The sequence below is a fragment of the Ipomoea nil genome, unplaced genomic scaffold (genome assembly GCF_001879475.1).
Source record: "Ipomoea nil cultivar Tokyo-kokei standard unplaced genomic scaffold, Asagao_1.1 scaffold1334, whole genome shotgun sequence".
NCBI lineage: Eukaryota > Viridiplantae > Streptophyta > Magnoliopsida > Solanales > Convolvulaceae > Ipomoea > Ipomoea nil.
Window position 1 is genome coordinate 1,354,705 of NW_017617762.1, and position 24,196 is coordinate 1,378,900.

At 34.3% G+C, this 24,196-nt stretch overlaps 1 protein-coding gene across 1 annotated transcript; it reads left to right on the forward strand.

The window, feature by feature from the left end:
* Positions 1-3,421: 3,421 nt before the first annotated feature.
* Positions 3,422-10,033, forward strand: LOC109185637 (methionine S-methyltransferase). Its single transcript, XM_019335597.1, has 12 exons — positions 3,422-3,665; positions 3,913-4,106; positions 4,189-4,395; positions 4,544-4,639; positions 5,556-5,744; positions 5,817-6,005; positions 6,120-6,356; positions 6,863-6,997; positions 7,262-7,582; positions 7,775-7,954; positions 8,316-9,278; positions 9,580-10,033. Exons 1-12 carry the CDS (start codon positions 3,422-3,424, stop codon positions 9,877-9,879), a joined length of 3,255 nt encoding a protein of 1,084 aa, XP_019191142.1. The 3' UTR covers positions 9,880-10,033.
* Positions 10,034-24,196: the final 14,163 nt, after the last annotated feature.

A 24,196-nucleotide genomic window follows, 5' to 3' on the forward strand; every position in this document is an offset into this window, starting at 1 on the left:
TACTTCGTTAACCATCCAGTACTCTACTCCATCAGCTTCCTTCCTACTAGACTCTTTATGTTGACCAGACTCCGCTTTAATAACTCCTAGAGTCTGTACTAGACTTCTCACTGACCAGATTTTTCATTAACGACTCTAAACTCTGTAATAGACCTCTCACCGACCGGACTTTTCATTAACGAATCCTAGACTCGGTACTAAACCACTCGCCGACCGAACTTTGTCAAATTTTACTTCAAGCAGTCCTTCTTTTGTTCCACCATTACTTGCTTACTACCTTGTGGGTGTGAACTGTCCAAGCGATGGTCCTGAAGATTTTAGTTATCGATTATTCGATTTTGGAGCTAGGTTGTTGTTGTTTAATTCTAACCGCTTGCTTTGAATAGTTTTGTAAACAATGGAAATTACTGTCGTGTGACGATTCCTATTGACTTTTCACAGTGCATGTTAAAAAGGTGACAAACTACTGGGTCACCTTTTGTGTTGATCAGCCTGTTTTGAATAGTTTGGTGGATAGTTTTGGTTGTGATTTACATTGGTTTCCTCTTCTATCGTAAAGCTTCATCTGTTTCTATGTATTTGTGGGCCCCGCTAGATGGCCTGGGCGTAGGTCTCGGGGGGTTCCCTTCGCAAGCTAGTGAATAGATCCCTCGATCTTAATGCTTCCATGAATAACGTTAGAGTTATTCGGTCGTCTAGGTCCTCTATTGTCTGTATCTCTTTTTGTCACCGTTTTAGGAATTCTTTCAACGTTGATGACTCTCCCTGCTGTATGGAAGTTAAGACCATGAAGTGTTTCTTAGCTTTTATACTTCCGGCAAAAGTGTGTTAGGAACTGCTCTGCCATGATCTCAAAGCAATTGATAGGACAGAAGGGGGGGGGGGGGGGGGGGGGGGGGGGGCAAAGACAAGAACCATCGTTGTGCCGCCTCACCGAAAGTTGAAAAGAAGGCACAATAGTACATAGGGTCATATGCTCCTATTACCGTCATCTTTGCTTGAAAGTCCACTAGATGATCGCTCGGGGCATTGGTCCCATCGTATGTAGGCATTATTATGGGATTTGAATCCAATAGTAGGATAACAAAATTAGGTTAAAGAAATGGTGATGGGTATAAAATCCGATAGTAAGGTACACAAGTCTCTAACCAAACACCACCTAAATAAGAGTGAATGTTGTTACGGTTCTAATAGCTATATAAAATATGTTGGTGTAATATGTGTATTAATAACTTGTACATTTTGATTTTTTTTTTTTGTACAATGATAAGATATTTATAAATTTACCATCTTTCCTTTGTAGTTTTCTTTTAATTTGACTTATCACAAAATATTTTCAACCTTTTAATAATAATAATAATAATAATAATAATAATAATAATAATAATAATAATAATAATAATAATAATAATAATAATAATAATATGATTATTATTATTATGCATTTGGTTTTCTATTATTATTATAACAATTAAATTAGTGTACACAAAAAAATGTGAAATTTATTTTTATTTTTTTTTCTATTCTTTTTGGAACTTTTTTTTTTCCTTTTGTGATAAGAATTTAAATATAGTAATATTTACTTAATTTGATTTTTTTTTTCCTTCAACCACTAAAAAATATGAAACAAATTATTTTTCTAATCGTCAGTCTAAAAAATTAGAGAAAATGGTCAAATAAGTCAATGAACTTTATATAAAAAAAATATTTAGATCTCTGAACATTAAAAGTTGCAATTAAATACATTAAAACATTAAATTCTCAATTTGATTCAATTCAGTTTATAACTTGTTAAATTGATGAAAATTAGGTTCATTACCCATTAAACTCTAGGTGATGGACGGTAATATGCACTGATGTAGATTTTTTTTTTTTCTAAAAACTTTAAAAAATTAAATTAAAAAATAGAATTACCGACTTCTTTATTGCAACAGAGAAGCCGACCATTTCTCCGGCCAGTGGACAAAGAAGCCGACCTAGCTTCTATGTCTAACTTCTTAAAGTAAATTTTAAAATTAAATTATATAATAAATAGTGTCATGTTAGGTTTTTTACATGTTACCTTTAGGCAATTGGCTAATTGATTTAGTTGCATCAAATTAATAAATTAATGTGTTTAATTGGAACTTTTTAAAGTTCAAGAGTTTAATTATTTTTTTGGGTATAAAATCCAGGACTATTTGATTATTTTAAAAAAAAAATGTTACACTAGAATTATCCTGAGAATGTATTTTATTCTTGCTTAAATTAAACATTATTCGTTATAGAATTTTTAATTTTATATTCTACAACTATATTGTTTAAATTAGAATATGTAATGTAATTTATTACATGTTGATCTTGTATCCCGCATAAATGAAGTATAACTTTCATATTCACATATAATCACAAATTTAATTATTATTAACCACACACATCCTTTAGTCGTGGTTATAAATTTCTTGTTATTAAAAAAAAGGTTAGAAATTCGTTCTAATCACGCATCGAGAGAGCAAAATAAAGTGACGGATGCAATTACCAAATGTGCATGCAACCAAGATGAGGCGTATAGTTGGATCAGTAATCCACCCCGGCAATTGTTATGCCTTGGACCCGTGTCCAGCATGCTTGCTGGACACGGGTAACAGTGCCGTTAGGCACTGTTATCTCCTTTTTTTTTTTTTTTTTTTTTTTTAAATTTCAGATCACTTTGTTATAGAAGTATATGTTCATAATTTTATTACTATATGTTAATAACTATACATTCATAACTCCATAACTGTACGTTCATAACTCTATAACTGTACATTCATAATCTTCGAAGCTCTATATTCACAATTTTAAAGCTCCATGGTCATAATTTTATCACTATATATGTTCATAATTGTAAGTTCATAATGTTAGAGCTCTGTGTTCATAATTTCATAATTGCATAACTGTACATTCATAACGGCATAACTGTACATTCATAATAATAAAAAAAAATAACGCCGTTAACGGTAAAACACGCGCGAAATTTTTTTTTTTAACTAAATGACGCGTTTTTTTTTAAAAACGACGTCGTTTTGGACCCGTGTCCGCAATTCAATATGGACACGGGTCCAGAGCATAATTTGCCCCACCCCGGGACATTGACTCTGCTGATGAAATGAATGTTGTGAGGATCAGTTAATTATCTCGGATGTATTCCTCCTTTATTTCCAAAAAAAAAAAAAAACGTTTAATTATTTCCCGGTACGAAATTTCTTATTTGGAAAAAAAAGGGGAAAGTTCGGGCAGTATAAAATTGTGGGCGTGGGGTATAGAATAACGATCTTTTTCATTGACTATGATGATCCTATATAACGGGAACTTTCACAATTCACACATCTTCTTCTTCAGCTCTTAACAACCCATTCACGTCACGCTAAGACAGTTTTCAAAGCTCCCGTTTCCAGTGAAAATGGCGGTGAAGGGACTGTGCGGATCTGTGGATGAGTTCCTGACGCAGTGTGAGCATTCCGGCGACGCCGCCTACGCTGCACTCCGATCACTGTTGGAGCGACTCGAAGATCCGAATACCCGAAAGGAGGCTCGGATCTTCCTCACTCTTCTCCAGAAACGTTTTGACTCCAAGGAGGCCTCCGACCAATGCCTCAAATCCTACCATTTCCAAATTCAAGACGTGTTTCTCGAGCAGCATGAAGGTCTTTCCCCTCCTCTCTCTCTCTCTCTCTCACTCACTGGATCTTCTTCCGTTTCTCAATCTCGCCTTTTATCGGTGTATAATCTAATGGTTTGTTTGTTTTTTATTTTCACAATTACACATACGAATGCGTAGACATGCGATGTTTCAATAGTTTGCCTCCTTGGATTCTTGCGTGGTTTTGAGTTTTGCCTGTTGACTGTGCTAGTTTCTGTTGGAAGATTAACTCTGTTGATTGCTTCTTGAAGGTTTCCAGAAGAGGAAGAAATTGACAATGTTGGTGATACCTAGTATTTTTTTTCCGGAGGACTGGTCCTTTACCTTTTATGAAGGACTGAACAGGCACCCTGACTCAATCTTCGAGGATAAAACAGTTGCAGAGCTCGGGTGTGGAAATGGATGGATATCCATCGCGATTGCAGAGAAATGGTCACCTCTGAAGGTGTGTGTTTTGATTTTTGAAAATGTTGATGTTGCAGTACCTCTGTTTTATTGGTATGACTGTAATCCTAATACAATGACAGGTCTATGGGCTTGATATAAATCCAAGAGCAATAAAAATATCCTGGATAAATCTCTACTTTAATGCTTTGGATGACAATGGTGAACCAATCTATGATGCGGCAAAGAAGACATTACTGGATAGGGTAGAATTTCATGAATCTGATCTTCTCAGTTACTGCAGAGATAATCACATAGAACTTGAACGAATTGTCGGATGCATACCACAGGTATTGACTGTTTAAATTGATACTTCCTAGAGCCTAGAGGATATTCTTGACTGAGTTTTAGTTTTCTTTTTCTGTTTTCTAGTTATTTAGAAGCCATTTAAAGCTTGGTCCCCATATACCTGACGTATTCATTGTTTTCTAAACACAGATTCTCAACCCAAATCCTGATGCAATGTCAAAGATGATCACAGAAAATGCTAGTGAAGAATTTCTGCACTCTCTAAGCAACTACTGTGCACTGCAGGTGGGGACACAAAAAGGCTGCTACATTGTTGCTTGCTTATTGTTTGATTTATTATTCAGGCATTATTGTGAAGTATTCAGGTTGATCGTTTAGTGGTATCAGGTGTAACTTGTCATGTGTTTAATTTGCACTTTTTTGTATTGTGAAGTATTCAGGTTGATCGTTTAGTGGTATCAGGTGTAACTTGTCATGTGTTTAATTTGCATTTTTTGGTATGTGTGAGAGAGATAGAGAACAAGATGATAGAGAGTTTATGTGGAGTATAACACTAATTATGTTTGCTAATCCTACAACATACTCCTCCTCTTTGCCCTTTTGTTCATAATAATTTATTTGGTCACTGCAATACTGAATCAGATAGAATTCGCTTTGAACTATATAATGCATCTTAGAGAAGTAATTAAGGAACTCAATATAGGGAGCCACTGATTGTACTTAACAACTTATTAGGCCCGGTATTTTTCTTTTACTTTCAATATTTTGTTCATTAAAAATAGTCTTTGTTCCTCAGAGGCAAAGTAACTCTTTTCTGCTAGCTTATCTAGTGAAGAATCTGTTAGAACACTTTCCCTTGTTTGCTAAAGAAACTTGACTATGATTTTCCTGTGGAACAAATGGTAACTATTGTTTCAAACTTCAAAGATCTCTGTCACTGTTAGCATGTTACATATATAAGACCTACTAATGCTTGTTTTCTGCTATGTACTATTCCATAGTAATGCACAGGAAAACAAAAAAGCAAAAAGCTACATTTCTTGTGCCTCATTTGTGATAAATACCTACTTTAAGAAGTATTATGTTTTCTGTGTGATTTTCACTTCATTAACACTCAATTCATAAATTTAAGCCCATGTCTAATGAGAAAGAGTTACTAGTTACTACATGAGGATGTTACTTAAATTTTCATTATATGTAGGGCTTTGTTGAAGACCAGTTTGGCTTGGGACTCATTGCAAGAGCTGTTGAAGAAGGAATTTCTGTCATAAAACCAATGGGTATTATGATATTTAATATGGGAGGCCGTCCTGGGCAAGGTGTTTGCAAACGCTTATTTGAGCGCCGTGGTCTCCATGTTACAAAGCTTTGGCAGACTAAAGTTCTTCAGGTACATGAGTTCTATCTTAGTGAATATGATACACTTACAAAAGATGCACTCTTTTGATTTGCAATATTGCAGGCTGCTGACACAGACATTTCAGCTTTAGTGGAGATTGAAAAGAATAGCCCGCACCGTTTTGAGTTTTTCATGGGACTCGTTGGAGATCAGCCAATATGTGCCCGAACAGCATGGGCCTATGGCAAATCTAGTGGTCGTATTTCTCATGCTTTGTCTGTGTATAGCTGTCAACTCCGTCAGCCAAAACAGGTACTAAGTAAGCCATTCAAATTTTTAATCTGTAAATGTCAATTAACCTTGATTGACTATACAACCTTTATCTTGATGAAAATGAAAGTGATACTGATCCAGCCATATTGACAGGTCAAAAAGATATTCGAGTTTGTCAAGAATGGGTTCCATGATATTAGCAATTCTTTAGATTTGTCATTTGAAGATGATGCTGTTGCAGATGAGAAGATACCATTCCTAGCTTATCTTGCCAGCGTTCTGAAGGAGAATGCATTTTTCCCATATGAGCTACCTGCGGGAAGCAAGCGATTCCGTAATCTCATTGCAGGCTTTATGAAGACATACCATCACATCCCATTAACTGCTGATGTAAGAAATTTAATATATATTTTATTTGCCATATTTGCGAATGAATTTTATATTCCCTTTTATAGTACATAGTCTAGTAATCCAAAACTCTAAATGGCACTCTCCCTGCCGATTACCCTTATTTGCTTTTTGTCAAATGCTAAGAGGTTAGATCTGTCAGCCATTCATTTTGCATGTAAATTGGGAAATCATTTTTGGGTCTAGAAGTCAGTTTCCAGCTTTGCAACATAAAAAGAAGTTGAAGTCCTCATTTCCTGCCTATTCTCCAATCTCCATAGGTGCTATCAACCTTTATTTTTTCTCTTGCTTGTTAAACCAATCACTTATGACTGGAAGTTTCCCAATCAACCATATTTTCCTGTATAAACCATCAATCCACATACCCTCAAAATCAGCCTTTCAGATATTGTTTCTGGTGCTGTCCAGATTTGTGTCAATACTGGGTCTAAGCATCATTTTTTTTGCAACAGTAAGCCCATTTTTAACATGTACTTCTTTTTTGCTAGAATGTTGTTGTGTTTCCTTCAAGGGCTGTGGCAATTGAGAATGTTCTTCGATTGTTCTTGCCACGTCTTGCTATTGTTGATGAACAGTTGTCGCGACACCTACCCAGGCAATGGTTAACATCGCTGAACCTCGAGGTATAATAGGCACAAATTTCAGTTTGATGAATGCATTTTGTACTTTTGTTTTACCAATAAATTGAATTATTGAAATGTGTATATTTTGCCTCTTAAGTTCTAAGACTGTACTTGAGAGGGAGACTGAATGATGGATTACATTCATGTTGAAAGGATGTTGAAATCTTTTGTGATTTATGCAGTGATATATTCAATATTTCAATGGGATTTCCTTTTCTTCAAAAAAGTTCAATGATATTCTTTTGCTATCTGGTTTAATTGCAGAAGAATGAAACTGCTGGTTCTTCAGACAATATAATAACTGTCATTGAAGCTCCACGCCAATCAGATTCGATGGTTGGACTGATAAAGAAATTGAAGCCACAACTGGTAGTTACCGGGGTAACCCATTTTGAATCAGTTACTAGCTCTGCTTTTGAGCTCCTTTTGGATACTACAAGAGAAATTGGGTGTCGTCTATTTTTAGATATATCTGACCAGTTTGAGCTATCTAGCCTGCCCAATTCTAATGGTGTCCTGAAATATCTGGCTGGAACTCCTCTTCCCCCGCATGCAGCAATTGTTTGTGGCTTATTAAAAAACAAGGTATCTTTCTTTTCTTCTTCTGTTTTTCCCTTTTTTATTTTTTTTGGTTTTCCATCCAGAGATTACTTAGGAATACTCATGTTATATTGTAAAATGTTTTCATTGAATCAACTTATCTGTGTCCTATATCACTGCTTTACTTGAGTAATCATGGTTTTATCCCTGACTCATCTTTATTCTTTTTTGGTTCAGGTTTATTCGGATCTTGAAGTAGCTTTTGTGATATCAGAAGAAGAAAAAATGTATAAAGCTTTGTCAAAGGTTGTGGAACTATTACAAGGGAGTACTTCCTTAATTAGCCAATACTATTATGGCTGTCTTTTCCATGAACTTCTAGCCTTTCAGCTTGCTGATCGACATCCACCCATAGAGGTTAGTAACCCTTACGATTTTCTCTATTGCTAATTATCATCTTTGCAATAGCACACAAGTGGTTTCTGTTATATGCTCACGTCACAGGCAATAAAACATAAGGACAAAAGAACAAAGAATAATAGTTGGGTGGGTTTGGTTGACCCTTAACAAAAGTGGCCAAAAGCTCCAAATTTGGGAGTCTAATAAAGCCTCAGAGTTGAATTCATCCTTCTTAATTAAAAGCATCTTTGTGTTGTATTTAGTAACATATAAGTTGCTACTAATGGAGGTTAGAAGCTAAAAGATGACTCGTTTTAGTGTTTGAAAATAGGCATAAGTAGTGTCTCAATTTCTCACTCTGGATATTTGCTTTCTTCAGAGGCAAGGTGAAAAGGCAAAAGCATGCGACATGATTGGCTTTCCTAGTTCTGTTGTCTCGGTCCTTGATAATGCTGAGTTTGCTGTTACTGAAGCTGACAGTTCTAACCTGATTCACATGGATGTTGATCAGAGCTTTTTGCCCATAGCAACTCCTGTGAAGGCTGCTATCTTTGAGAGTTTTGTGAGACAAAATGTTACTGAGTCAGAAATTGATATGAGAAGCAACATTACGCACTTTCTTAAGACCAGTTACGGTTTTCCAACAGATGGCACTACAGAATTTGTATATGCAGATAACACTCTGGCCCTTTTCAATAAGCTGGTACTTTGTTGTATCCAGGAAGGTGGTACTCTATGCTTTCCAACTGGCTCGACTGGGAATTATGTATCTGCTGCAAAATTTTTGAAAGCAAATGTTGTAAATGTACCTACCAATTCTGAACAAGGATTTAAGTTGACAGAGAAGGTACTTGGTGCTGTATTGGAGAAGGTCGACAAACCCTGGATCTATATTTCAGGACCCACTGTAAACCCAACTGGCCAACTGTACAGCAATGACGAGATAAAAGCTATATTATCCTTGTGTGCAAAATTTGGAGCAAAGGTTGTAATTGATACTTCATCCTCTGGTGTGGAATTCAACTCCAAAGGCTGGGGTGGCTGGGATCTGGAAGACACATTGACAAAATTGAAGACTACAAATTCATCATTTTGTGTTTCCCTGCTTGGGGGATTGTTTTTGAAGATGCTTACTGGAGGATTTGCATTTGGATTTCTGCTTCTAAACCAGCCAGCTTTAGTTGATTTTCATTGCTTTTCTGGTTTAAACAAACCTCACAGCACAATCCAATACACAGTGAAGAAATTGATGGATCTTAGAGAACAAAAAACGGGAGGGCTTCTCGATGTGGTAGCAGGGCGGGAAAAGATTCTGTCTGGTAAATATGAGCACTTGAAGGAGGTATGTTCATGGCTTAATCTGAATGCTTTGGTTCACAATTTGATTGTCAGTTAACTTAAAAATATTCCATTCTTAACAATCTGAACCAACTTATGCTCATTAAAATGGGGTTGAAGTCAACAAGATATTCAACAAATTGTAGGGCGAAGATTAATTTACAGGAAACAATTATAGCTACTATGTTATCAACTGTTTCGTTTGTGATATGACTGACTTTGAGAATCATGTTGTGGAATGAATCTATAGTTAATTATAAAATCAATGTGGTTATGAGCCTTATGGTGTACTTTGTGTGCAACAGACCCTTGAAAAATGTGGTTGGGATGTACTTGGAGCCTGCTCTGGTGTTTCAGTGGTGGCAAAGCCGACTGCATATCTCGGCAAGACTATCAAAATCAATAAAGATTCAACATCCTGGGAAGCAAAGATTGATGACTCAAATATCAGGGAAGCCATGCTTAGGAGCACTGGCTTATGCATCAACAGTTCTTCATGGACTGGAATTCCAGGTTATTGTCGCTTTGTGTTTGCCTTGGAAGATAGCGAGTTTGAACGAGCCTTGGCCTGCATTGTTAAATTCAAAGAATTGGTTGGTAATTGAAAGAAATGTTGATAGAGGTCAGTTTGAATTTTTAATTTTTCACAACTTAGGTGTTGTGGAATCAACTCATTTATGTGAACGCCAATATAATTCCTCGTGTATTGAATCACTTTGGGGTTTTCTGATAATGCACACTACTTTTTTGTATTATGTATTATCATATATATAATTATATATGTTGAACTGAATTGGTGTAAATTTCTATTTCTCCTATCTTTCTTTCATACTGAGTGATGATTTGTAAGGACCAATTTTAATGCGTAAAAGTACATGCCTCAAACTTATATTAAACGTGTATTATACACATTCACAGAGCTTCATATACACACATATACTGCACTTGAGTATCTATAAAATGACTACCATACACATACTGCACTTGAGCATTTGTGCAACGACTATGATCATAAACTTGATAATTCTTAATAATAAAAAAAAAAAAAAAAGTACCATAAAATAGACATGACATTTAAAACAAATTTAAAACGTGCAATTTAAGTATGACTTATCCATACCATTTATTCACTACAAGCTTCACTCACTCATTATATCTTTGTCTACCACATTCCGATTTTTAAATGCAAACAAGTCTCATACCCTGTTTTAATTTCATACTCATGTGCCTACCACCTCCCACAAAAAGAGGTTTCTAATATGGCGGGTATCAATCTGTAATACAAACTATTAAATCTCAGAGTATTATAAAGTGTTGAACCATGAGAAATAATAATTAAAATAAAATGGGCGTTGAATGCTACTTCATGCCAACTCTTATGAATCCGGTTTGTCAATATCAACACCAATGCAATTTAAATATTGTTTTAAGTCTAACCAAAAGCAATAGAAAGTAATGACAACAAACCATGGGAGAAAAGGGATATGATTTTGGCAAACACAACTTGTGTCGGTGCCTTAGTATGAATGATGATTTAATCTAATGAGTTGTGAAAAATTATACAAAGATATTTGAAGTTACTTTCGTGATCAAATGATCATCAAGTTTACTAATGTTAGATTATGTTAAAGAAATACAAAGAATTCATCGTACTATTTCAATATAACGGTACAAAAATCTACTATTTATACGAGTATTAACCTAATGGGTCCATTCCTACAAGGAAGGCCTAAGGTTTCAACACTTCCTCTCACGCTGAGTATAAATCATATGCTCCAAGCTTGTTACAAAAATATACCCAGCTCTAAGAGCTCTATGAGACTTAGTCTGGATATCAGCTAACTAACTGCTATGCGGAATTGACAAAACTGGTTGTAATACACACTGACATGATCTTCTCCCTGATGAAGTGGCAATCAACCTCGGTGTGTTTGGTCCTCTCATGAGTCATGATAAACTGGATTTGAGGTGATGTATAATGCTACTTGGTTGTCACATATCATTGTCATTTGAGCAACATCGCCACATTGCAACTCTTGGAGTAGTGCTTCAACCACGTGAGTTCACATGTGGCAAGAGCCATAGCCCGGTATTCAGCTTCGACACTATACTTGGCAACCACATCATGCTTCTTACTCTCCCAAGATATAAGATTACCACCGATGAGCATACAATAACCTGAAGTAGAGCGCTTATCAAACAGACAACTGGCCTAATCACATCAGAATACCCAACAACTTGAGCATGTCTTCTATCTTCATATAGTAAACCTTGCCCTGGTGCTTTCTTGATATACCTTAGAACCCGAACAACAACATCCCAATGAGTATCACAAGGGTTCTCAAGAAACTGACTTAATACACTAACTGCGAAGAAGATATTTGGGCGTGTGATTGTGAGGTAGTTCAATTTTCCAATTAATCTCCTGTATCGTTCTCAATCAGGCAATAACTCCCCCCTGTCCTTGTAGAAGTTTAACATTTGGATCCATTGGATTATCCACAAGTCTACAACCCAACATACTCGTTTCTTCTAAAATATCCAATGCATACTTTCTTTGAGGGATGACTATAACACTACTAGACTGTGTCACTTCAATTATGAGAAAATACTTTAGCTTACCCGAATCCTTGGTTTGAAATTGACTGAAGAGATACTTTTTCAATTGAGATATACCATCTTGATCCCTACCTGTAATAACAATGTCATCCACATACACTACAAGGTATATGCATTTCCCATTGTTAAAATGACGATAAAATACAGAATGATCAACTTCACTTTGAATCATACCAAACTCACAAACCACATAGTTAAATCTCTCAAACCAAGCTCGTGGAGATTGCTTTAAATCATATAAGGAGCGATGAAGTTTACATACCAAACCAGACTCCCCTTAAGCAACAAACCCACGTGGTTGCTCCATATAAACCTCATCTTGAAGATCTCTATGGAGAAAAGTGTTCTTGATATCCAACTTATGTAAGTCCCAGTGATTTATGGTTGCCAATGGTAAGAGCAATCAAACTGATGCAATTTTGTTAGGAATAAATTGTAATAGATTTTGATATGCCAAATTGTATTTGTAGAATCCTCAATTTTATTTGTCTAAATGCTTAGTTGTGTCGTAGACCATAAAGAAATAATTCCAAAGGGAAAATAGAGGAAGATGTATGCATATGATATAAATCAATTTCAGGCTATTTTGGAAGAAAAGTTCGAAGAAGAAATATTATTGAAGACATTCGAAGAAGAAGAAGAAGAATCGGAAAAGATAACAACATTGCATGAAGATATCTTGGAGATCAAATAAGTTATGGAAGGAAAGGAGTACATCAAGAAGAATAAAATAATAACCAATAATCCATACAAGTGAAGTGGTTGGGTGTTTGATATTTAACTTTAAGGTTTCAGGTTCGGAGCTGAAATATGAGATTGCAATTAAATTGCTAAGGGATGAGATGGGATTCTTAATGGATGAGATGAAGTTGCATTGGGCGGAAGTTACTTGTGATGAGGTTTGCAATGGGCTGAGGGAAAGTGACTGGTCCAAAATAGAAAGAGAAAGTTTGAAGCAATTATTTGTGATTAAATTGTACAGAATGGCGTGAACTTCCTAGATCACTTTGAAGATCAATTTCGCATGAAATTGGAGCTCAAAAAGAAGGCTGAACATTTTTAATGTCTGACACAACATTAAAAATGAGATAAGGATTTCTAAAAAGTCTACAAGACTAGCTGACAAGAAATCAAATTTGAGATTGTCATTTTCAAATGGACAAATTCTCAAATGCCTATAAAATGATGAAGAATTGAAGATTGAAGACAAGTTCTAAAATGGTTGAGAGCTACACGAATCCAATCATACAAACTGCAAAAGAAAGCTTACAAAAAAAAAAAAAAAAGTGTGATAAATCTTCATCTTTGAGAGACTTGCTGCACATTGAAGAATCAATCTTAGAGTCTCAAGTTGGAAGAAAGGAAAATCTTGTTTTTCTATAAACAAGTGGTTTCCCTACTAGAGTGCAAGAAGGAGATTGTCACACGGAGTTGTGACATCTTGATTGTATTACTATCGGAGTGTAGAAAGGGGGAAAGTAACACGGAGTTGTGAAATCCTAAGTTGTAGTGCTGTAGGCACTGATTGAGGCGTGATTAGTGTGGACTTGGTGATCAAAGCACTAGATCACAAAATTCATTGTGTCTTGTATCCAAAGAGTGGTGGACATAGTGAATTTCTCCTAGAGATAGGAGAAGAGTGGAATAGGGGATAACATCACCTCCGAACCACTATAAATTCTTGTGTTCTTTATTGCTTTATTTATTTATCTTTGCATGCATGCTTCTCATGTGAAATACACTTGATACCATCACAACACTCCTTTTTATATTCCGCTAAGCACAAGACTAACAATCGGTTAAGGGTTTTGTTGTATTTATTGCCTTAGCAAAATTCGAATTTGGCGAATTGGTGTAAAAGTTTATTCACCCCCTCCCCCTCCTCTAGACTTTTATTTCACCTCGTTTGGGACCAACAATTGGTATCAAAGCACGTTGCCTAATTGGGTCAACCTGTTTTTGACTGCTAGACATATCCAAATTACAGTGTGTGATTGGATTATTTTCTTTCATATTTCACGTGAAGATGAAGAAAGATTTAGCACAAAATTTATTATTTTCACTTGATACCGGTCGTATTGCCTAATTTGTAGGACTTTGAAACTTTTTGAATTCTGAACTAATCGATCAATTGATCGGACCTCTAACAGGGTAGAGGATTTACGTGCCAATGAGGTTGGGTTTAAAGTCGAGACATGGTCTCGAGCTGACTAGACCGGTGGTGGCGAGGCCAACCTAAACGGTCGTAGAAATGCCAATCTCGTAGGGCTTAAAGCTGAGATACGATCTCAAACCAACTGGGCCGGTGGTGGCAATGCCAATCCTAACCGGACTTCGAGCGCTGGTGGTGGCAATGATGCCGACCAGACCGGATTTAGGGTGCCAGTGGTGGCAAGGCCAACCTAAATGGTATTTAAAACACTGGTGGTGACGAGGCCAACCTAACCGGTCAAAAAGTGCCTAGCTTGTAGGGCTTGAAGTTGAGACGTAATCTCGGGCTAACTGGGCCGGTGGTGGTAATGCCAACCTAACCGGACTTAGAACGCCAGTGGTGGCAAAGGCCAACCTTACTAGTAAATGTTTAATTCCCCATAGACGGAGCCATAATGGTAGTACTAATTCCCGGATGTCGGTTGTATGTACTGGATGTATATATGTGTATTTGAGATATAGAAATATATAATCTATGTAGGATGAACAAAGAAGAAGAGATATATATAAAAAGCCGGTTCTTTTATTCTTGGTGTTCTTCAATGCTTTTAGAGAGAATAGAGAGAATTATCTAGAGTGAAGAGAGGATGGAAATGAACCAAAAGGCCCCTAATTTAGAGGCCCAAGAGCCCTTTTATAGGCCCAAGGGGGTGGCGGGTTTGACCCGTCACCTTTCACCTTGACCCGAAGACTGGGACCGAACCGCTTGACCCCGACCCGACTATAAACGAGAATGCGGACCCAAGGTATATAATCTATCAATCATGAAGCACGAACTCCCGCTCTATTGGTCGAACAACCTTCAACTTCCAGGTCAGTAGATAATATTGATTTTATTACTGATGAACAGTTTGTTCTCCTTGTTAGGAAATTCAAAAAAAAATTCATACGAAAAGAAGACAACAAATATTCATCAAGAGGAAACCAAAATTCTACTTCTTGGAAACCAAAATTCTACTTCTTGGAAACCACGAGAAGAAAGGGAAGACGAAAATAAAGATCTATGCTACAACTGTCGCAAATTTAGACATTTCAAAGTTAATTGTCCGTATCCGATCATTAGCAAAAATCAAGGTAAGAAAAATTTTGAATCCTCACAGAACAAATCCGAAGGCAAGGAACAAAGATTCAAACGCGACAAAGGAAAGACTCTCGTAAGCAATGAGCCAAATGAAGATGATGAATTGGACGAATCGTCATCAAGTGATGAAAGTCAAAGTTTGGAAAATGACACGACATTAATTTGTCTTGTGAACAAATCAATTGAACTTAGTTCAGATGAGGATTGTCTTATGGCCCTTGGAGCTGAGGATGTAGAGGTAACATACTAACATCTAATTCTTTTGATTCCGTTAGTTCTTCTTTTTCTCGAGAATAAATTATCAATCTAATGCGAGATTGTCAAGAGATTATGGTCACTCATTCTCAACTCAAGGAGGGCAATAATATTCTTATTCTTGAAAAAGAAGAAATGAATAAAAAATTGCAAGATACTTTACTTGAAGTGAGTAACTTGAAGAGTGAAAATACTCGTCTTCAAAAAGAGTGAAAGCAAGAGAGGTTAGAGAACATAACCTACGGGCTACCATTGCTACGTTTACAAATTCATCCAAAATAATCGATAAAATGGTAAGAATGCAAAAACTCTCGAGTGACAAAACCGGACTAGGTTACGACTCTACGTGTTCTCAAACCCCTCTGAAACTGACTAATGTTACTACTACTTTAAGTAATAAAGTTCAAGTGGTAAAATTTGTGAAAATTAATGATAACACGATGAAACGAGGCCTTGGCTATCAAGAAAATGCAAAAATGAACGTTGGAAGGCCAAACCAATTTAATATCACGGCTAAGCAACAAAAATTCATTAAGCATAAAAGATTTGCCAATGAGTTTAGTACAAAGAGACCTCATAGGAAAGAGGGAAGCTTTCAAAGGATTGAAGAACGTAGAAAAACTCATTTAATACATGAAGAAAACTTGATTCCAAGCCTTCTTGGATGTAAAGATGTCTTCAGAGTGGTTGAAACTCCCAAAAGTGTCTTGGGTCGTTTTCTTGAAGTATTGGGTCAAAAGATCTCCCAAAAGATTTAAAATGCAGTTTAAATAGAGTTCATAACATTGACACAAGCCCAAACTGGCCTGGATCTCTACTCCGTAGCCCATATTGGCCTTCGGCACAAGCCCAAGCTACATCAATTATTGTTGTTGTTGTTGTGGTAGTGGTGGTGGTGGTGGTGATTATTATTGTTAGTATTATTATTATTATTGTTGTTGTTGTTGTTGCTGTTGTTGTTGTTATTCTTGTTATTGTTATTGTTATTGTTATTGTTGTTGTTGTTGTTATTGTTATTGTTATTGTTATGTTATTGTTATTGTTGTTATTGTTGTTGTTGTTGTTGTTGTTATTATTATTATTATTATTATTATTATTATTATTATTATTATTATTATTAGAGCTACTACTTTGATTCATTACCTGAATCCACCATTGTATGTAAACATTCTTGTAAAAGCCAGGCATCTCGTTTTCAATTACACACGTTTAGTGCTAACCTATAGTAGCATCTAGCATAATACTAATACTAAGTTGCAAGTCTAAATATACATGTTTAAAAAGATCAACTAGTCTTGAAACCTTTGAATTAACGGTGAACATTCTTGTAAAAGTCAAGCATATTATTGTTAATAACACACTTTTAATGTTAACATGTAGTAGTATTCAAGATGACACTAATAATAAGTTACAAGTCTAAACATACATGTTTAAAAAGCTTAATTGGTCTTGATAACGAAAGAGTTCCACTAAGTAATACGGAGTATCACATATTTGGCTTTCTACAATAGTCAATAATGCATATTCATCAATGAAAATCATGCCCCTTAATTTAATGGGATGAAGAGCCCCACCTTGACCTTGAAGAGTGAGAGGGGGGGGAGGGGGGGGGGGGGGGGGAATGGGGTTCAAGATCCATTTAAATGAGAGGGGATTGAGGTTCACGAACTTTCAGTACACGAATGAATTTTTAAAAATTAAAAATAAACTTTTAGTATATAAAAAATTAAATATTGGGTCTAACAAAAAAAAAATTAAATATTGGAGGTGTTTGGTTAGTGCTAATCAGTCAAAAAGAGTTTATTTGACTCAATTTGGCTGGTTGACCCATGAATAAGCTAATTTAGAGTGTTTGGTAAATGACTTATACGCCCTAGCTGATAGGACCAATAAGCTAAAATATAAAAGGCCGCTGTAGGGAGCGTTTCTTAGTAGCTTATTTCAAATTATTTATGAAATTACTTTTCTATCCATATGTAAAGCCCTGCCCTAATCAGAATTCACTTTTCATCTCTTTCATTTTCCCCATTCGCCTCTTCCCATCTGTCTCTCTTCTCACTTGCCATTTGCGACTGCCTCTGCTAAATTCTTGTTCACCTTCACAACTGCTTCTTCGATCCACCGTCTCACACAGGTCGCTACTGCTCTCGTCGGGTCCAATGTGCTCTTGCCGGGTCTAAGGTGCCATCGCCAGTCCTCATTATTTATCTCCAATCGCCGATCACCACTCTACTCTCTAAGGTGAATTCATCCCTTCAATTTATCTTTCTCTCCAATCCACTTGTGTTAAAAGAAAAATGCATATTTTTTTGTTGGTTTTCACCCACTGCCGAATTAGCTTATATGCAAAATCAAAGATTAAATGTGTTTTCTTCTTCAGCAAATGTCTTCAGTATGTATTTCTTGTGTTCTGTTTTTTTTTTCTTCACCAAATGGTTTGTCTTTGATTTTGCATACTGTATTGTACGAAGACATTTGTTTGTTTTAATCTTTTATGGTTTTTGTACAGTATGTATTTCTTGTGTCCTGTTTTTTTTTTTTAAATTCCGAACTGTGTGAATTTATATTTATACATCAATTATTATGTGGTGAATTATCTTTAATTTGTGATTTATTTAGGTGAGTATTGAATAAATGCAATGCTTAAATTAGAGGTCTTTGTGAATCATATTACTATTTATCTCATATCCTGAAGCACTATGGAATTTCATGAGTAAACACTAATTTATTATTATGTTACTATGGCACCGAATCGAAAAAAAAATATACATGAAGGTCAAAGTGAGAACAACGATGAAAACCAACATGGTAAAAATTCAAGCAGGGTTAGTTGGTCAAAAGAACAACCTCACATTCTTTGTGATCTTTGTATACAATATGTTGAAAAAAGTAAAAGGAAAAGTGGTGGGGTAACCTCTCAAAGGTTACTGTGGAAGAAGATAGAAGTAGAATTTCAAAGAATTGCAAACCTTAAATGCGATAAAATGAAACTAAAAAACAAGGTAGATTGGATGAGAACTAGATGGGGTTTGTGGAAACAACTCAAAGGAAAAGATACAGGATTAGGATGGGATCCTGAGAAGGGAACTATTAGTGCTACTAATGAGTGGTGGGATATGAAAATTAAGAAAATTCAAAGTTTGAGGCTTTTCGGGAAGAAGGGCTTGATTTTGAACTAGAAATTAAGATGCATCAAATTTTTTGTTGTTATGCTCAAGGAGCACTTAAATTTGATCCCTTGCAAGGACATTTGCAACATGAAAGTGATGAATTCTATGTTCCATCCCCTCCTTGTAATGATACTCCCCATGTTGATCTTGGTGACATGGATGAGACTCGTGGAGATGATAATGATTATAATACATGGGAAGAGGTGTGGAAAGAGTCTATACCTAACCCTCAAGACACACAATTTGAGAGAAGTGAAAAAGTAGAGGTAAGAGGATTTTAGAGGTTAATTCTTTACAAAGTAGTAAGAGTGCAACGATTGAAACCACTAAAAAAAGAGGAGCGGTTGCAACGTTGAGTGAGAAACTTGATAGTATGTTGCAAATTATTGGAGAAAGAACTAATGTATCTAAGGAGGTGAATATGTCACTTATGGATGTTTTGACTTCAATGAAAAATCCAAGTCATAATGAAATTACGGATGCATTGGCAAAATTTTATGTTTTGCCAGGTTTGGATTTCGGCACCCCTGAATTTTTCTTTGCTTGCACGCTAATTGAAGATCCACAAAAAAAGAACTGTTATCTTTGGATTACTATATGATAAGGTGAGAGTTGACTACATCAAGTTCTTGTATGAGAAAGAAAACAAGCATTAATGGTTATGCATGAACTGCTTTGTATTTTGGCTTTGGTAGTGTTATGTATTTTGCTTTAGTAGTGGTTATGCATTAACTTATATATAATTTCTTTGTATGAACTATTATGAACTTTTGTTGTATGAAATGTTATGTAATTTACTGTAATGACATATTATGAACTCTAATGTAATTTCTAATTGTATGAACTCTTATATGATTTCTAATTATATGAACTATTATGAACTCTTATGTAATTTCTTGTTGTATGAACTATTATGAACTGTTATATAATTTCTTATTTGATAAACTATTATGAATTCTTATTGTAGGAAATGCTATATAATTTGTTTATGGACTATTATGATGGATAATACTGAGCAAATTAGAAAATTTATCATAATTAAGGAGTACTTGGACAATGAGGATGAATTTTGGGACTTGGTGACTTATACGACCGGGTATATGTGTATACTTTTTGAAGCATATTTACAAGGAGTCATGCATGACTTCAAGTTTAACGGGAGAAAGATGGATGAATGAATTAATGAATAGTCGTGAGAAACGGTGTTTTAATGTATTTAGGATGAACCCAATTACATTTCGTCATTTATGTGTAGATTTAGAAACCAAGTATGGTTTGAGGGCTTCAAATAGGATCTCAACTTTAGAGAAACTTGGTATATTTGTATATGTGCTTAGTAAGGGTGCTTCTAATAGAGATACTCAAGAACGCTTTCAACATTCCGGTGAAACTGTGAGTAGAATTATTAAAGAAGTGTTGAATGCCATGGATGGATTCTCAAGAGATATGCTTGTACCAAAAGATCACGTGTTCAAGGAGATCCCGCCACAAATTGCTAATAATAATAGATATATGCCACATTTTAAAGTAAGTGAATTAATATTTTGTTCATTTCATTCTTATTTATTTATTTGTTACATCCATATGTTAATTAATATATGCCACCTTTTTTCCCTAAAATTAGAACTGCATTGGAGCTATTGATGGCACACATATTGCCATAACCGTAAGAGAGGAAGATCAAATGAGATATAGAGGAAGGAAAGGGATTCCAAAAACCAATGTCTTAGCAGCATGTGACTTTGATCTGTTATTCACATTTGTTTTAACAGGAGGGGAGGGATAACACATGATGTTCGCATTTTTCTTGACACGATTAGTAATAAGTCTCAAATCCCTAAACCACTACAAGGTAATTTAAAAAGTTTGTCTCATTAATTACTATTATGGTTAAATATACTTATAATTTATTAACTTTTATTTTATATACTTTTAGGAAAGTATTACTTGGTGGATAAAGGCTTCCTGGAAAGAAATGGATATTTGACACCTTATTTTAAGACTAGATACCATCAATCAAAGTTTTGTGGAGCTAACCCTAGGGGATCTCAAGAAGTATTAATCGAGCTCATTCATCTCTAAGAAGTTGCATTGAGAGGGCTTTTGGTGTTCTTAAGGCTCGGTGGAAGATATTGCAAAAGATGCCGATATATTCATTAATGGATCAAAATAGACTTATTTGTTCATGCTTTGCATTGCACAACTACATAAAGAAAAACACAGTTGGTGATCTCGGTTTTAGATTCATTGATCAAGATCCAGAGTTCATACCTCCAGATATTTTCAAAGATGTTGAAGCTAACTTTGTACCGGGTGATGATAATATGAGAACCCGGGAAACGACAATTATTCGCGATACCATTACATTTAGTTTGCTTGCAGCTAGGTGTCATTCCTAGAGTATTATTACTTGGTGAAGATGGCTGCAATCTTTTGGTGCATGTGCTTCGTGAGACGGTGCAAGCTGATCTTATTTTTTGTTTGGTGCATGTGCTTTGTGAGACGGTGTAGGCTGATCTTATTTTTTGTCTCTTAGCCTGGGGTCTTCCCCCCTTTTTGTATTAATAAAAAAACTATTATGTTGAATTATTATTACTAAATTATGCTTATTTGAATTGATGTTTTTGATATTCAACTAGTATTAATTACGGAGTATTCCTCTATAATTGTAACATTATTAATAATCAAACAAACAATTTAATAGGTAACATTTTATTGATAATAATAATAATAATAATAATAATAATAATAATAATAATAATAAATACAAATAAATTTTAAAAGTAATTAAAGAAAATAAATGGTAAAAGTAACTAAAGAATTAAGAAATTAACACAAGGTCATTTTACATACAATTAGCTATCAACTATTAGCTAATTTATCAAACAATTTTCTATAATCAGTTAATACAATCAGTTGGTCAAAATCAATTAACAAAACCAGCTATTAGTCAATCAGTTAACCCAATCAGTTATCAGCTATCAGCCGATTGCCAAACACCTCCAGTTTATATATAATTTAGGGAGCAAAAATACTTGATGTACTCCCAAAAACATACTCCCTACTTCTACTCCCACTTGTGTTCAAATTTGATTGGAGGAAGAAAAAAAGAATTGGATAAACATCATGCCCCCTATAAAATTGAGCAATCAAAACATGCCAAATCATAAGGAGTACAAAATGATAGTACAAATTGAGAGTACATGTAGAATTACTCTTTATGGGGCGTTTGGTTCAAGGGATCTCAAATTACCCTGGTAATCTGAGAAAGGTAATCTCTTTCTCAGATTACCATGTTTGGTTTAGGTCATCGGAGATGGAAGGTAATGCAACATTACTGCCATGCCAGAAATATGGTAATGTTGGAGGTAATCTGATTACCAAAATTTTATTAAGTAATGTGAGATTACTTTTCAATATTCCAAAATTGCCGTTGTTTATTCTTCTTTTTTTCATAGATTCATCAGATAGAGAGACGCTCCACCAAGGTGCGAAACTCCATCCTATTGCATCGTTTCTCCATTTTTCTCTTCATTGAAGGTCTTCAAAGGTGCGTTTTTTTTTTCTTCGTGTAATCTAAAGCTTAATTTGTTCTGTGTTTTTCATATATTTGTGCGTATGAACTATTTTTCTTCTATCAATTTATGTATTTGCAAACCCTGGATTTATTGAAAATCAATTGTTGATCTACCCTAGATATTCGAATAGCTTTGCTTACTCATGTAAAAATTGCTCATTTCTTCTTCGCATAGTGCAATATGAGGTCAATTCATAGTTTTTTTTTTTTTTTTAAAGAAAACATGATATGCATTGATTATTGCAAAAATATACAAAATTCAAGATCAAATTATTGTCTACAACACACAAGAGCCATACGGCTTCATTCCTCACCAAATGCCAACCAAAGGCTACAACCATATGCCTAATCATGATTGCAGCAGTGTGTGTGTGTGTGTGTGTGTGTATATATATATATATATATATATATATATATATATATATATATATATACTAGTTTTTTACGCGCATTACGCGATTGGGATAATGCCCAATGTTTTATTTTTAAATAAGTACTTTAAAGTATATCAAGACAAGATTATATTGAAATTGTTCATGCATATAGATAACTGAATGTTGAATTTGCATATTTAAATAGGTAATTTTAAGTTTACAAATGCAAGATAATATAGTCAAGATTGATTATAATTGTCAATAAAATAATTGTATAGGTATGGTCGAAACCAAATACGGGACATAAGGGAGAGCAAATAAAAATTAGGGCATAAAATATTAAATATATATACTAATATTGAAGAGCTAAATGCTGATTACCAAACAAGGACATTGCGATGTAGTTTCCCATTTCAATTTATTGTGTGATTTAATTACTCTTTTTGTTAATCTAAATAGTTAATTTTTTCAAATATCTTTTTACCAACCATAGATATAATTTGCTGGTCAATTCCGCTAATATAATCCGCTAACTGCTAATTGTCAAACAAGGACATTGCGAGGTAGTTCTCACTTCAATTTGTTGTGTGATTTGAATACTCTCTTTGTCAACAAATCGCTCAAAGTAGTTAATATGATTGACTTTATTAATTATTTTTTTTAAAAAAAAAATCATGATATTAATAAAATACTTGGTAAATAAATATATAGCATTATTTTGTATTATAACTTTGATATTTAATTAAAAAAATAGTGCACAAAAACAATAATTGACAATGTAGTGAATATAATCAATTGATGAATTTGAATGTAAAGAATTTTTATATTACAGAAATATAAAACAATATAACTAATAAAATTATTTCTCTTAATTAATTTATTGATAATGAATAATTTTTATTTTTAATAAAGACATTGTAGGGACAATGTAGCGAATATAATCCATTGATGAATTTGAATATAAAGAATATTTATATTAGAGAAAAATAAAGACAATATAACTAATGAAATTGTTTCTTCTATTTAATTTATTGATAATGAATAATTTCTTTTGAATAAAGACATTGTAGACACATAATTCTAAATTAAAGAAATGCATATGTATTATTTTTTGTTGTAGCTACTAAATTATTATTTTAATTAATTAATAATTTAATAAGAGTAAAATAGAGTACTAATTATGCCAACTTTGATTGAGATGAGGTTCGAACCTAAGACCTTTCTTATTGAAATCAATGAGTAAGTTAACGGTGAACTAACAGAAATTAACGGAAAAGATAATATTTAACGGAAAAGTTAACGGATAATCATATTCATTAAGGATAAATTAGTAAATCTCAAGGAAAAATTAAAATCTGATCAATCTGAGCCATTCATTTAATTAAAAGATTTGACCGCCATTTTTTCTACCCATTATAGGCCTAACTCTCTTGGGCTCTTATTAGTATAGTAGATATATATATATATATATATATATATATATATATATATATATATATATATATATATATATATATATATATATATATATATATATATAATACTTCCCTAATTTGTTTCATATTCTCACTTTTTTTTTGCAACTAATATAATTAGTTATTTGTCATTATTGGGTTAATTTATTTTAATAATACT

Bases quoted from the DNA above. Each gene is read 5' to 3' on its own strand.
- LOC109185637 (XM_019335597.1), top strand. From the start codon at position 3,422: ATGGCGGTGAAGGGACTGTGCGGATCTGTGGATGAGTTCCTGACGCAG. The intron at 6,998-7,261 runs GTATAATAGGCA...GTTTAATTGCAG, and splicing joins TAACATCGCTGAACCTCGAG to AAGAATGAAACTGCTGGTTC. The intron at 7,583-7,774 runs GTATCTTTCTTT...TTTTTGGTTCAG, and splicing joins GTGGCTTATTAAAAAACAAG to GTTTATTCGGATCTTGAAGT.